The sequence below is a fragment of the Balaenoptera borealis genome (assembly GCF_965194805.1).
Source record: "Balaenoptera borealis genome assembly, chromosome: 2".
In the NCBI taxonomy this organism is placed as follows: domain Eukaryota; kingdom Metazoa; phylum Chordata; class Mammalia; order Artiodactyla; family Balaenopteridae; genus Balaenoptera; species Balaenoptera borealis.
Window position 1 is genome coordinate 29,133,394 of NC_138867.1, and position 16,489 is coordinate 29,149,882.

Consider the following 16,489-nt stretch of genomic DNA (forward strand, 5'->3'; position numbering starts at 1 on the left):
TAAGTGTGTGTATCACGAACATCATGTTCATGCTGAGCTCCACTTCTCAGTTATTGTGGTCGAGATATAGTTAGATGGGATCTAAACCTTAAAACATATGCCTCAGTTTCCTGCCCTGATAAGCTCCTGGCTTACTTAAGCAGTAGATCATTGTGCATAAACGTAATGAATCACACTTCTCACGGGAATAAAGCAAAGTTGTTGAAGCAAAAGTAAACTCTGCTTCCTATAGCGCATAAAATTGAAGATTTGAGGCTTGAAGGATAAACACCCAGTTTTCCCCTGCTTGCTCCCATCACTGTCTTTCCCCCTATCTTTACACAAGCAGAGTGGCAGTTTTGCTTCTTGACCCAAGATCAGAATGTAATTACATCATTGGTTACGGTATTGAATTCATTGAGATAGTGGTAGAGACTGGTGAAAAATGAAAAAAATTTATTCTGAGTTTTGCAAGTTGGCTACTGCAAGCATAGCATTTTGAGGCAATGCATGTGAATGCATATTATAAGTGAGCAAGTACAAATTAGGTACTGGAATTCCTTTCATCCACGGATAAAGCTTGCATTACTTTTCCCTGCTCATTACAATACACAAGTATTATAGAAAATTTGAGAAACATAGAAAAGCATAGGGAAGAAAATAAGTTACTGAAACTCTGCCATGCAGATAAAGGTACATTGATAATATTTAGATGTCCATCTTGTCTATTTTATTACAAATTATATATTTATGAAAAACTTTTCAATAAAATGATCATACTATCTATAGTATGGATACATAGTATTTTATAATGCTGATATGCCATCTTTCTTAATCAGTCTTTTGTTTTTTAATATTTATGTTGTTTCCAGCTTTTTGCTATAAGAGCAATGCTATATTGAGTTGCCTTGCCATGTGCATTCATGTGTGCACATACATACACACATATGTATGTGTGTGTAATCTGTAAGACAAGCTTCTAGAAGTAGAATATCTGGGTCAAATGTTATATGCATTTAAATTTTGATAGGTATTGCCAAAGTTGTCCTCTAAAGAGGTTTGCCAATTTACATTTTTGCAACAGTGTATGAGATATTTTGTTTTCCTGCATCTCTGTCAACCCTGTATCATCTAACTTTTAAATTATTTTATTTATTTGAATTTCTTTTTATGTCCATAAGCAAAGTTCTGCAGTTTTCTTTATTTGAATTCTGCACCATTCTTGCTGAGTTCATTCTTAGACATTTTATGTTTTTTGGTTGTTATTATGTTCATGATCTTTTCCTATTACATTTTGTAACTGTAGTTGTTATATAGAAAACAAGAATTCCACATATTAAATCCTCTGTTCTAATAGATTTTTAAAAATCACTTTCAAATAATAACAATAGTTATTCCTCCATTTTGATAGTTGAATGTTATATTTATCTTTCTTTTCTTACTGCATTGGCAGTAGCCTCTAGAATATTATATAACAATGGTGATACTTAATTTCTAATATCTTGTCAGAAATAGATGTTAAAATATTCTTTAGTTTATTAAGTGTGGTTTTAAAAATTGGAAGTGAGTGATGAGTGTTATCAAATACATTTTATCTGTACTTTTAATACATTTCCTAATATTGAGCCATTATAGTATTCTTGGAATTAAGCATAGTTTGTCATGATTTTTTTAGATGTATTACTGATTTTAAGTTTTTAGTGTTTTATTTACGATTTTTGAATCTATACTCATGAGATTGGACAGTTTTCTTGCCTTTAGGTGGTATTGTCAGATTTTAATATCAGGTTAATAGTAGCTTTATAAAATTAGTTGGGACACTTTCCATTGTTTTTATGCTCTAGAGCGGTTTATATACCATAAGAATATTCCTTGAAATATGGAAACAATTCAACTCTCTATCTGGACCTAACTTCTTTTCAGAGGTAATTTTTGGAAAATTAAAAAAACAAATCTATTTTGAAATAATTTTAGATGTACAGAGAACTTTAAAAAAAAATAGAGTTCGTGTATACCTTTTACCCAGATTCCTCTAATGTTAACAATTTAAATGCGCATAGTACAATTATCAAAATAAGAAAATTAACATTGGTACAATACTACTAACTAAACTACAGGCTTTATTTGAAATTTACCACCTTTCCTCCTAATGCTCTTTTTCTGTTCCAGGATCCAATCCATTTAGTTGTGTGTCTTCTTAATCTTCTCCAGTCTGTGATAGTTCTTCAACCTTTCCTTGTTATTTATGACCTGACACTTTGGATAAGTCTGTTATTTTGTAGAATGTCTCTCAATTTGGATTTATCTGGTGTTTTCAAATGATAAGTTGAGTTTACACATTTTTGTCAAGAATACTACAAAAGTGGTGCTGTGTCCTTCTCAATGCAAAATATGAGTGCATAAGAAGTCATGTATATGTATATACATATGTATATGACTTATTATTGGCTTTATGTATATATGACTTATTGTTGGTGATTTTTGGGACAACTTTTTTTTTCTTTTCTTTTTTTTTTTTTTTTTAATAAATTTATTTATTTATATTTATTTTTGGGTGTGTTGGGTCTTCGTTTCTGTGCGAGGGCTTTCTCCAGTTCCGGCGAGCGGGGGCCACTCTTCATCGCGGTGCGTGGGCCTCTCACTGTCTCGGCCTCTCCCATTGCGGAGCACAGGCTCCAGACGCGCAGGCTCAGTAGTCGTGGCTCACGGGCCTAGCCACTCTGCGGTATGTGGGATCTTCCCAGACCAGGGCTCGAACCCGTGTCCCCTGCATTGGCAGGAAGATTCTTAACCACTGCGCCACCAGGGAACCCCCTGGGACAACTTTTTAAAACTTATTTTTCCATTAGTTCAGTTTTTCTGCTTCTTGAAAACTGAATTGCATGGAGTTATACAATGTGCTCTGATACAATCTACCAAGTATCCTTGGTTTTTCTTTTTTTAAATTTTTAAAAATTTATTTATTTTATTTTATTTTTTAAAACTTTTTACTTTATATTGGAGTATAGTTGATTAACAATGTTGTGATAATTTCAGGTATACAGAAAAGTGATTCAGTTATACATATACATGTGCCTATTCTTTTTCAAATTCTTTTCCCATTTAGGTTGTTACATAGTATTGAGCGGAGTTTCCTGTGCTATACAGTAGGTCCTTGTTGGTTACACATTTTATTTATTTATTTATTTTTTTGGTTATACATTTTAAATATAGCGGTGTGTGCATGCCAATCCCAAACTCGCTAACTATCCCTTCCCCCCACCCTTTCTTTCTGGTAACCATAAGTTCGTTCTCTAAGTCTGTGAGTCTGTTTCTGTTTTGTAAATAAGTTCATTTGTATCATTTCTTTTTAGATTCTGCATATAAGCGATATCATATTTTATTTCTCTTTCTCTGTCTGACTTACTTCACTCAGCTTGACAATCTCTAGGTCCATCCATGTTGCCGCAAATGGTATTATTTCATCCTTTTTAATGAATGAGTAATATGCCATTGTATATATGTGCCATATCTTCTTTATCCATTCCTCTGTCGATGGACATTTAGGTTGCTTCCATGTCTTGGCTATTGTAAACAGTGCTGCAATGAACATTGGGGTGCATGTATCCTTTCAGACCATGTTTTTCTCTGTATATATGCCCAGGAGTGGGATAGAGGGATCATATGGTAGTCCTATTTTTAGTTTTTTAAGGAACCTCCATACTGTTCTCCATAGTGGCTGTACCAATTTACATTCCCACCAACGGTGTGGGAGGGTTCCCTTCTCTTCACACCCTCTCCAGCATTTATTGTTTGTAGATTTTTTGATGATAGCTGTTTTGACTGGTGTGAGGTGATATCTCACTGTAGTTTTGATTTGCATTTCTCTAATAATTAGTGATGTTGAACATCTTTTCATGTGCCTCTTGGCCATCTGTATGTCTTCTTTGGAGAAATGTCTATTTAGGTCTTCTGCCCATGTTTTGATTGGGTTGTTTGTTTTGATGATATTAAGCCGCTTGAGCTGTTTGTAAATTTTGGAGACTAATCTGTTGTTGGTCACATCATTTGCAAATATTTTCTCCCAATCTGTGGGTTGTCTTTTTGCTTTATTTATGGTTTCCTTTGCTGTGCAAAAGCTTTTGAGTTAAATTAGGTCCCATTTGTTTATTTTTGTTTTTATTTCCATGACTCTGGGAGACAGATCAAAAAAGATCTTGCTGAAGTTTATGTCAGAGAGTGTTCTGCCTATGTTTTCTCTAAGAGTTTTATAGTGTTCAGTTTTACATTTAGGTCTTTAATCCATTTTGAGCTTATTTTTGTGTATGGTGTTAAAGAGTGTTCTAATTTCATTTTTTTTACATGTAGCTGTCCAGTTTTCCCAGCACCATTTATTAAAGAGACTGTCTTTCCCCCTTTGTATAGTCTTGACTCCTTTGTTGTAGATTAATTGACCATAGGAGTATGGGTTTATTTCTGGGCTTTCTATCCTATGCCATTGATCTATATTTCTAGTTTTGTGCCAGTACCATACTGTTTTTTAAAAAAATTTATTTATTTTTGGCTGCATTGGGTCTTCGTTGCTGTGCGTGGGCTTTCTCTAGTTGCGGTGAGTGGGGGCTACTCTTCGTTGCAGTGTGCAGGTTTCTGATCACGGTGGCTTCTTTTGTTGTGGAGCACGGGCTCTAGGCTCACGGGCTCAGTAGTTGTGGCTTGCAGGCTGTAGAGCACAGGCTCAGTAGTTTTGGCACACGGGCTTAGTTGCTCCACGGTATGTGAGATCTTCCTGGACCAGGGCTCAAACCTGTGTCCCCTGTATTGGCAGGCAGATTCTTAACCACTGCGCCACCAGGGAAGCCCAGTACCATACTGTTTTGATGACTATAACTTTGTAATATAGTCTGAAGTCAGGAAGCCTGATTCCTCCAGCTCCGTTTTCTTTCTCAAGATTGCTTTAGCTATTCAGGGTCTTTTGTTTCTCCATAAACATTTTAAGATTTTTTTGTTCTAGTTCTGTGAAAAATGCCATTGGTAATTTGATAGGGATTGCATTGAATCTGCAGATTCCCTTGGGTAGTATCGTCATTTTGACAGTATGGATTCTTCCAATCCAAGAACATGGTATATCTTTCCATCTGTTTGTGTCTTCTTTGATTTCTTTCATCAGCATCTTATAGTTTTCAGAGTACAGGTCTTTTGTCTCCTTAGGTAGGTTTATTCCTAAGTATTTTATTCTTTTTGATGTGATGGTAAGTGGGATTGTTTCTTCAATTTCTCTTTCTGATCTTTTGTTGTTAGTGTATAGGAATGCAACAGATTTCTGTGTACTAATTAACTTTGTAGCCTGCAACTTTACCAAATTCATTGATGAGTTCTAGTAGTTTTCTGGTACCATCTTTGGGATTTTCTATGTATAGTATCATGTCATCTGCAAACAGTGACAGTTTAACTTTTCTTTTCCAATTTGGATTCCTTTTATTTCTTTTTCTTCTCTGATTGCCATAGCTAGGACTTGCAAAATTATGTTGAATAAAAGTGGTGAGAGTGGACATCCTTGTCTTGTTCCTGATCTTAGAGGAAATGCTTTCAGCTTTCTCCATTGCGTATGATATTAGCTGTAGGTTTGTCATATATGGCCTTTATTATGTTGAGGTATATTCCCTCTGTGCCTGCTTTCTATAGAGTTTTTATCATAAATGGGGCTGGATTTTGTCAAAAGCTTTTTCTGCATCTATTGCGATGATCATATGGTTTTTATTCTTCAATTTGTTGATGTGGTGTATCACACTGATTGATTTGTGGATTTTGAAAAATCCTTGCATCCCTGGGATAAATCCCACTTGATCATGGTGTATGATCCTTTTAATGTATTGTTGGATTCAGATTGCTAGTATTTTGTTGAGGATTTTTGCATCTATGTTCATCAGTGATATTGGCCTGTAATTTTCTTTTTTTGGTGACATCTTTGTCTGGTTTTGGTATCAGGGTGATGGTGAGCTCATAGAATGAGTTTAGGAGTTTTCCTTCCTCTGCAATTTTTTGGAACAGTTTCAGAAGGATAAGTATTAGCTCTTCTCTAAATGTTTGATAGAATTCGCCTGTGAAGCCATCAGGTCCTGGGCTTTTGTTTGTTGGGAGTTTTTAAATAACAGTTTCAATTTCAGTGCTTGTGACTGGTCTGGTCATATTTCTGTTCTTCCTGGTTCAGTCTTGGGAGATTGTACCTTTCTTAGAATTTGTCCATTTCTTCCATGTTGTCCATTTTATTGGCATACAGTTGCTTATAGTAGTGTCTCATGATCCTTTGTATTTCTGTGGTGTGAGGGTTTTTCTGATTATATCCCCTTTCTTTTCCCTTTTACTGCCTGGTTGCTTAGGCTTTGCTCTCGGCTGTCAGCCTGCCTGAGAGTCTGTGCCATGTACTAGCTCTTGGCAAATTGACATAACCCTGCCCTTCCCCTGCAAGTCTCAGTTTCTTCTAATGATAATAATAGTACTTATCTCATCGCATCAGGCTGAGTAATAAATGAGGTGGTGTATATGAGAGACACAGAAGACTTCTTGGAACATGATGAGTGTTTAGTAAATGTTCACTATATTTACTATTAATTTTAGTTTACTTTGACCATTACATATAGTACTTTAAAAATGATAAGTTAAGTTTGTACGTTTTCTTGTGGTGCAGTTTTATAGCTTGATTTAGGCCATACATTTTTTTGTTACCAAATTAGTCAACTTTTATCTAGTACATCCTAAGGACCTGGGTGCATTAGGAATTATATCTGCCTGCAAATAACCAAGACTTCCAGCTATAGTAATTTAAACAAATGTAGAGGTTTATTCTCTCAACTGTAAGAAGTGCAGAGGTGGGCAGTCCGGGGCAGAATGATGGTTCCGTAATGTCATCAGGGATCCAAGCGTCTTCTTGTTTTCTGCTCCCTCAATCCTAGTGAATGGCATCCATCCTCAAGATCATAAGATAATGGCTAGGATTCCAGGGATTGTGTCTTAATTCTAGGCAAGACAGAAGGGGAAAGATGAGAGGCAAAAAGGGATCCTTTTCAGTTGACTCAGTTCTGTTTGAAGGGCTCTCTGGAAGCCCCACTCATTAACTTTCGCTTACGTATCATTTGCTACCCGTGGTTGGGAGGGGGGCCAGGAAATGTGTGCTTTTAGCTGGGCTCACTGCTACCTCACATCAATTCAGGAATCTGTTACTAAGGGAGTAACAGAGAGAATGGATGGGAGAATGGATGTAGGGAGGTTTGCCGCAGACCCTGAAGCACTTTTCCTCTTCAGAGTAGAAGCAGTAAATAGAATCTTATGGCAGGCACAGTGACCTAGACCAAGGTTCTGGTGTCTGTCGCTCATAAAGGGCTTCCTCTGAGATTTTTATACTCTAAGAATCAGATATATGTTCATGAAAAGTTCTCCAACATCCTCCTCTGCCTGTGCTTCCTCACATCAAAGTCTACACCAGTTCTAGAAAAAGACTCTGTTTTAAATAATACTTGAGATTGGTTTTTTAAGAAAACATATTGATAGCATGTCCATATTTACTGATTATTAGATTGTCTTGGTGAGCACTCAAAAAAATTCTCAGATCTGCCCCAATTATATTGTTACAGGAGTTCTGAATATATTATGAGGGAATTCAAGTGATGGAAAATAAGATTGAAAGGATAGGTTTTAAAAAAATCCAGAGTGAAGATGATATATATTGTGCTGCAGAGTTTTGAATAGCACCTGTTGGCATTTTCATTCACTGGCATTATGTTCTTTGGATGTAAGTTAGGTGGAAAGTCATTTGCGCAATCTTGTCTGGGACTGTAAGGTTATTGTAGAGCTTTCCTGACTTCCTGAGAACACAGAGGCACTCATTAAGGTGAGGATGGGAGTATTCCAAGGCTGGTAATGCACATAAATTACTTGACTCACTAAAAGTAGAAAAATGGCAGAAAAACTGGGGAAGGATTGGATTTATATTTTGCTATTAAAGTGATATATTCATGTTATAGTCAGTTTAGGGTAATGAGAAAAGAGAAGGAATTCTCACACAATCTTTCAACTGTAACAGTTGTTAAACCACGTTTAGACACTTCTTCTTCTGATCTTTCTTCCTCTGTTACTTTTATTTTTAACATTTTTGTCCTCTACTGAATTTGAAGTCTTAAATCTTCGAACACACCAAACTTGGATGAGATGAATGAACAGCAGACACAGCACTGGAGTTTGGAGGCTGGCTTGAATTTGAATCCTGCTTCTATTTATTAACCAAGTGACTTCGGGCATGTTAATCTCCTTGAGCCTCAGTTTCCTTATCTGTCAGATGGGTATCATACTTAAATATTCCTCATAGAGCTTTCATTAGGATTAAAGAATGAAATGCTCCAGGCAAAGCCATTCACAATGGCATCGCTCAGTAAGTGGTGCTGTTATCACTGATGGGAGAATCTGGACCAGCCTAGCTCAAGGCAAGCATGTAACTCCTGGGTATTTGGAGAGGTTGGGGTGAGGCAGGGTGGCCAATGCTTTTGTCTCACTTAATTGGCTTCCAGAGGTCAAGAGCCACGTACTCTGCAGCCAGCCCAGGTGTACTCCAGGCATCATTTCTTGGATGTAGTCTGTGATGTCTCAGCTCGTCATTCAGCGCACATTTACCGAAGGCTTTCTATGTGCTGGGTCCTTGGTAAGTACTGAGAGCTACAGGATGACACAGTTGTCCCAGTACCGCCGGCTCTCGCCAGCTCCCTGGCCGCAGGATTGCCAAGCACAGGGCTTGGTGCTGAGCAGGTTATTTCCTCTTTCACAAATATTCTGTACCCTTCTCACTCTAAATGCAAGCTTGGGGCTCCATGATGTTTAAAACCAAACAAAACAAAGAAAGCAAATTCACTTTCCCTTATTCCTGAAACAACTGCAAGAATCACCTTCTCTGCCCTACTTCTCATTAGCTGACTTCTTTCTCCTCTTCTTAATCCCTTGTTCAGGACCATTGTAAGAGTATGACAACAAGACCCACCACTCCTCTGAGAATGTTAGGTCACCGCTGCCCTTCCCATCACCAAAGCCATCAGCCTTAGTGCAGACCGTCCCTACATGCCTCTAAAGCAGTGCTGTACAGGGGAACTTTCTATGATGCTGGCTGTGTTCTACTCTGTGTTGCCCAGTATGGGAGCCATTGGCCACATGTGACTATTGCACATTTAAAATGTGGCCAGTGCGAGTGAGAAACTGAAATTTTAATTTTATTTAATCTTGAGTAATTGAAATGTAAGTAGTCACACATGGCGCTAGCGGCTGCTATAGTAGAGCTATATACAGCTCTAGTCCTTGCCATATTGTTTCCATCCATTTCTTTCTGGAAACCCTGTTTTTCTTAGCTTTGGTGGCACAGCATTCTTCGGGCTTTCTCTTAGCTCTTCTCCTCTTAGTCCTTTGCCCACTAAAAACAGCGTCCCCAAAGTGTGTGTGCTCACCCTCTGCCCTCTCCTTCCGGGTACTAAGTATAAGACATATGGACGTGACACCCAGCACTCTCTCTAGCCCTCCCTCCTCTTGCTGGCTTCAGACCCCTCTTTCCAACCCCAGCCTGGTGCTGCCACTTGGGTGTTCTGTAGTCAGTCACCTTGGATTGACCATGACCCTAACTGAAATCACTGTCATTTCCGTGTCCACCTAACCCCTCCTCCTCCCTCTGGCTCTGCTATTTCTTCTGACAACCATTTGCTTTTCCTCTCTGGCATCACTGGTGACGCGCGTCCCTCTCGGCTGTCGTTCACTCCCTCACTCTTGTGGAGTCTTCAGATTCCTCTCGCACAGCCCTCTGCATTCATTCTCAAGGGCCCTCCCTTTTTTTATGATTATAAAAGCAGTAAATAAACTGCTGAAAATTTGCTAAAGTCAGAAAAACACATAAAAAAAGAAAAGAAAAGAAAAGATGCCTGTAATTCTAACCACCCGGAGAACCATGTTCAAGTTTTTTTGGGGTGTGACTTCCCACATATAACCTCTGGTAACCCCTTGCCTGGATTACTGTGGCTGTGAACCCTCAGTGTCTCCCCAGCCTAATCCATTGCTATTTCCCAAGGCATGAGTCTGATCATGTCATTCTTCTGTTCCGCTCGTAAATCTCCAGAGGCACCCAGTGTCTGCTGAATTAAACTTGTCCCCACTGATGGGGCATCATGCCAAGCCGACCTCTGCTTTTCCTAGGGTTCAGTGGCCCCGAGAGGTTACTGACACGGTACAATAAGAGACACACACAAAGCAGGAAGTCATAGTATTGGTTATGGTTGTGACTAGATACCTATTTAGTTTGGCTTACATTTACTAAGCACTTTTGTTTCCATTCTTCTTTCTCTCTTTTTTAAAAAATTTTTGTTGTTTTTTATTTTCTGGCCATGCCACGTGGCAGTGTGGGATCTTAGTTCCCCGACCAGGGATCAAACCGATGCCCCCTGACCACTGGACTGCCAGAGAAGTCCCTTCATTCTTTTTTCTAGAAAACGAAACTCCAAGATCATTACCTTTTAGATTGTGGTAGACAAATTTATTGTACTGTATTTCACTTCTTTCAAAATGAAAAAAAAAAGTTTTTTCCATATTAGTAACTAAGATAGTTGCCGTTTCCAGTTCTATGTGTACTTTCTAATTACACAGCATAATACCCTATAGGGTTATTTCCTTTCTTGTGCCCGGAGGGGACTCTTACCCAAAGCTGAGAAACTCTGACCCTCTTTGCCTAAGAAACACCATTCCTGCTGATTCTTGATACCTCGGGTCAGTTAAAAAAGAATCAATACATATGGATTGCAAACCTAGAAGAAATGGGTTCCTTCATGGGTTGAAGATGGACATTCTTAGAATTTGGGGTCTTGCTGGCTAATGGATTTGGCCCTTTGACAAAAGGCCACGTTGTCCATGACTTGAGGACCCGGAGGGGTTGGCCCTGGCCGATGACAGTGCCACACAGCTCACTTGCCCTCTGAGCAAGCACCGGCATAGCTGTGGCCTCACTGGTGTTTGGGAGGTTTCATAGTGGAGGAGGAGGAGGAGGAGGACTTCATCAAGTTTTGTTCAGTGGCTTGAAATTTAATCTTGTGCTCATTGCAAATGGATCTAGCTCTTAATGAATTCTGTCCTTGGCTCTGTCTTATTTATCTTTTAACAGCTCCCTGGCACATACTAAGCAATTAATAAATGGCTGCTATTATTAGGATTATGATTAAACAGATGCCTCCACAAGCAAATTCTTTGTCTCTGCCTTTTCTCATGCTCCAGACAGAGGTTCCCAGCTGCCCACTGGATGTCATACACATTTGCACCTCTGCCCGTGCCACAGATTCTGCCAAGCATGCTTTTCCATCCTCTTCTCCTCTTATGAAAATCCTATTCACACATTTAGGGCCAAGCTGATGCCTCTTCCTGGCATGAAACTTCCCTCTTTGGAGCTGGTTACCTCTTCCTCTCTATTCTGCGTGGTTTCCATGTACCACCCCCCACCCCGCATAGTAAGCTAACTGCTACCCTGTAATGACTTCAGGTGTTTACATGCCCATCTCTAAATCCCTCTCTTGAAGGTGGTGGAGACTGTTCAAAACATTTATGATGCCCACTGTTCCAGCTGTCACAGAAACTTGCACGTAGTTCAGTTAATCCATGTTTGTCTGATTTAAGCTATGATAGAAATTCCAAAACCACAGCTCTTAACTGAACTTTTTCTGTAAGAGTAGAGCAAGGGCCACGGAGCCCTGGCTACACATTCCAGAAGCATCCTCTCTGTTTAGCCGCTGGGCTCTGGGCATCTGGGCTCAGGGCAAACAAATGACTGTGATGTTGGACTCTGGCTGGTTGAATTCCTTGTGGTATTTTCAGAGATCTCAAGGAATCATAATGATAATTCACAGAATTATTATTATTATGGTCAAAAGTTAGAGGTCCATATTTCCTTTTGGGGTCCTGCAAGCCACATGTTTTCTTAAAAATGAAATAATAAAGAGAAGAGGAATGATTCTTATCCATGTAATTTGCCTTTGCTTTTGTGAAAGGGAGAGCCCTGAAGCAGCGGGGTACCCAGCTTCTGAGTGCCTCAGTTTCCTCATCTGTAAAATAGGATAATTGTACCCACAGTCACGGGATCTTGTGAGGATTAAATGAGTTTATAAATATAAAGTGTTCAATAACTAGGCTTTTATTATTATTATAATATATATATATACTCAATAAATGTTAGCAGTTTTTATTTTATTACTATTGATGCACAGATCGACTTGTCCAATAAATAAACTTTTTGATGTTGCCAGCACTAGAGAGATAGAAATCCTCAAGTTCACCTAAGCTACTTTTCAGTCTGAAGAGATTCGAGAAACATTTCAAGAAATATCAGTAATCTCAAACCTTTTTCTTTTAGCACCAACTTTATAATACTTGTGTAAATCTGTTGTCGTAGGTAGCCATCCCTGCCTTCCACATCTATGTAGCGTCGGGTTTACTGTAGCGCAGTAACATCTTGGTTGACCTCCACAGTTGATTAAAAAATATTAAAAACTAAGTGTGAATGGAAAGGAATAGACCTACTGCTTACTCCTGCAGTGCTGCAATTCTTGGCGGCTGAAAATTACAGTTACAGGGTTATTATAAGGCAATTAACCCAACAGTGCTTTTCTTTCTGCCTCACATTTCAAAGGAACACGTGTCCAAAGGGCCTTCTTCTCCTTTGAGGATCTTGACATTGTCACTTTCTATCCAAGTGCAACACTGTGACAATACCTCCTGCCCCAGCCACCAAAAGAAACGTGTAGAGACACATCGCAGTTGAAAAGGGAGAATGGCCCCTTTATGGTGACTGGCTTGGAATTATAAATATTTTTACTTCTCCCATAGGAGATGGCTCGTGGAAGAGAGGAGACAAACACGACTTTGAAGCTAAGCAAGCGTACTCATCCCTCCAAACAATCACTCTACTGAGGACAGTGAAACCTGAGTTTGAGAAGTTTTCCATGGAGGTGAAAAGTTCTGTTGAGAAGCAAGGGCTCAGTGAGGAGGATTACGTAAGTAATTGATTATGAGCCTAGACCTTCAGCATCCTGAAAACAGTCTTCGAATTAAATCAGGTGTGATAAAGCGTCCTGTTCTGAACCATTCCTAGGTTCACGTCTGAATGTCACTGTTGCTTCCTGTGTGTGTTTTTTTTTTTTTTCTGGCCAGCTCTCCTCCCTCCTCCCCACCAGGCGCCCATCACCCCCACGCTTCACTTACACTTTGCCAGCTGCTGAAGGAAGGGAAATTGCTTTCTGTGGGTACTTGTGGTCATGCTGAGCAGAGATCTGGAGACTTCCATCACCTATTCTGCTAGGAGCGTGTTGGGGGAGAAGACGGATGAAGGATTGCCAAAGTTTTGCATGCCTGATTTTTCCAGAGCTTGGTGGAGGAAGGTATTTTGGATTCTAGAAGGCTCCTTCTTTTGGCAATCTGTCTTAGCTTCGTGGCCGGTCTGCTTCTCTCCTTTGTGGCCGTGTTGTCGCCTCCTTCTGCTGCAGGCTGTTCCCTACTGAAGGATTCCAGAGCGTCGCACACCATTAGTGCGGTTGTTACTCATGCATCTTCCAAGAGTGGACAGGAGTCAGGAGCTCAGGCCAGGCTCAGGATTAAGTAGAGGGACATCTAACTGTGTGATCTGGGGCAGATTCCTCAGTCTCCCTCATTCAGATGAGGATGGGAGGATTACAGATAATCTAGCTGAAGTCCTTGGCACTGTCTGGTCAAAAAGTTGGAACTCAATGGATGGTGCCTCTTTTGTACTATTGTTATAAGATCATACCTGTCTTTATAGGAATTTGCTACTAAACGACATACAGAGGGTCTTATAAACATGTGTTAATGTCTTAAATGCGATTTATATATTATACACATATCATTTAAAATACCTTTTGACTTTCTAAATTAACACTGTCTTCTAGATATGTAATGTGAGCCACAAATGTAATTAAAGTTTTTAGTAGCCACATTAGAAAAAGTTAAAAAAAAACAGGTGAAATTAATTTTAATAATACATTTTATTTCACTTAAATAGAAAAAAATCATTTCAACATTTTATCAATGTAAAATTATGACTGAGATTGTATATTTTTTTTCTTGTATGAAGTCTTTGAAATCTAGTGTGTATTTTACCCTTACAGAGTATCTTAATTCAGTTCAAGTGCTCAGTAGCGATACGTGACCAGTGGCTGCCATGTTGGACAGGGTGTTCTTAATTATGAAAGAAGTAGAGCCCAAGTTTACAGAAACCTATGATAGTATTGTCATCATCCGAATCTTTTGCCTCAGGAATGTGAAAGGACACAAAGGACATTGTAGTTCTCTTCAGTAGTTCTGCCAGAGGTGGCCTGTGTCAATATTGAAAACATACAAGTCTTTAACCTATGCCACTGTATGTTATTTTACTTTACTAGGTTCATATTAATTTTCTGGTTTAAAAACTCAAAAATGGTGTCATTTTGTCTAACCTCTTTCCTAAGGTTGTTGAAGTTCAAGTATTCCAGTATAGGTTGTCCAACATGATGATACTTAGTGGGCAAAAGTTGGCATTCCATTGCACTATCAGGTACATCTTCTTGGTCATTAGTTATACTGTGTTCAGAATATTAAATCTTATTTTAATGGTAGTCTAGGCAAAATCTCCCTGGAAGGGGTACCTACTACAAAGATCCATAATACATTCCAAACCAAATACTGATGCTTTAGAGATTATTTGTAGTTGTAGATTACAATATCGCTTCCCTCTGATGGTGGGATCATTAAAACGGATTTTATAAATAAATAAAAATGATAATGTAAAGTAGAAATTGGAGCTCCTCATAATGACTTATTCTGTCTTTCATAGTTATGTGTGTTTTAGCTGTGCTCTTTTGAGTGCCACTGCAGCTGTTTATCAGGTTAGTTTAGACAGGTGGTTGTGGTGAGTATCGTGGAAGGAGATACGGGGCCTCGCAGAGGCTAGAGCTTGATCTCCTGCAGTGGGAGATGCTGGAGCGGAGTAACAAGACTTGGTGGTCTTCATCCTAAGCCTCAGTTCTTTCCTCGTTCTTGCTGCTTCTCTTGTTTGTACTAATAGGTTGTCTCATCTACTTAGAATTTCCGTTAGTGACACCCATCGTGAGCTCTTCAGTCCTTGTTACTGGATCTCAAATCCAGCAACTTTGGTGGACTCTATTCTAAATTTTTACCATGCATTTTCTAAACAACCACAAGATGTGTGAATAGTAACAATTTTGTTTCTTTTCAGTTCTTCTTTTAAGTATGCTTAATTAAGAGATATTTAATTACATTGTCTATTAAATTAAGTATAATTAATTAAATTAAAACTTTTAATGCTACTGGCTGGGATCCCAATACAGTATTGAATATAAGTAGTGATAGTGGGCGTCCTTGCCTTGTTCTGAACTTTAAAGTGAAGAGCATATAAAAGATTTCATATCTGTTCATATCACCATTTAAGTGTGATGTTTACTGTGGGGTTTTGGGGAAAGAGTCTTTATTAGATTGTGGAAGTTCTCTTTTATTTGTTTTTATTTGTTGGTGAAGTTCTGTTCTGGCAAAATGATACCCTTTATTAGGATAACTGAAACAAAAATAACACAGAAAACATAAAGATTCACATAATGTAGATTAGGAAAGGATCTGGACGCAGGTTTTTTTTTAATTGAAGTATAGTTGATTTACAATGTTGTGTTAATTTCTGCTGTACAGCAAAGTGATTCAGTTACACATATATATATATTCTTTTTCATGTTCTTTTCCATTATGGTTTATCACAGGACATTGAATATAGTTCCCTGTGCTATACAGTAGGACCCTGTTTATCCATCCCATATATACTAGTTTACATCTGCTAACCCCAAACTCCCACTCCATTCCTCCCCCACCCACCTCCCCCTTGGCAACCACATTTCTGTTCTCTATGTCAGGACACAGCTTTTGATTGTAAGCGTTGTAAACTATATGATATCCTTGACCCCATGTCGTGTATGCTAGTATCACTGTTATCAGATTAGCATGTGGTTGGCATCTTTGGAAAGCTTGGATCTTCTCAAGATGCAAAAATTTGGAGCTTAAAAAATTTTATAAGGTTATACTGAAAGATTAGAAGGATGGAATGGCAATGGTGTTTTTTAATAAAATTATTATTATATATTTTAAACTTACCAAATTTTGTTATTAACGTTAATTTGTTTCTCCCTCCTCCCTTCTTCTCTCTCTCCTTCTCTCTTTCTCCCTACCTTCATCTCCAACTCTTGCCTTCTCTTTTTTTAAAGTGACTTTTTAACTGAGATGAGTGCAAATTTACACGCAGTTTTAAGATGCAATATGGAGACATTCCTCATATATAGTGCCTAGTTTTCCCCAGTGGTAACATTTTGGAAAACTATATGTAAGATCACAACCAGGATATTGACACTGATACAATGCACTAATTTTACTCACATTTCCTCAATTTGGTTTGTACTTATGTGTGTATGTGCATGTGTGT

General features: G+C 38.6%; 1 protein-coding gene across 5 annotated transcripts in view; it reads left to right on the plus strand.

Annotated features, from left to right (window-relative positions):
* The window catches only part of NPR3 (natriuretic peptide receptor 3), a 68,109-nt gene that overhangs the window by 12,489 nt on the left and 39,131 nt on the right, over nt 1-16,489 (plus strand). For all 5 annotated transcript variants that reach the window (XM_082382370.1, XM_082382369.1, XM_082382367.1 and 2 more), the window contains exon 3: nt 12,844-13,010. In XM_082382370.1, the coding sequence (XP_082238496.1) occupies nt 12,844-13,010 (167 nt within the window). The remainder of the gene's footprint in view (nt 1-12,843; nt 13,011-16,489) is intronic.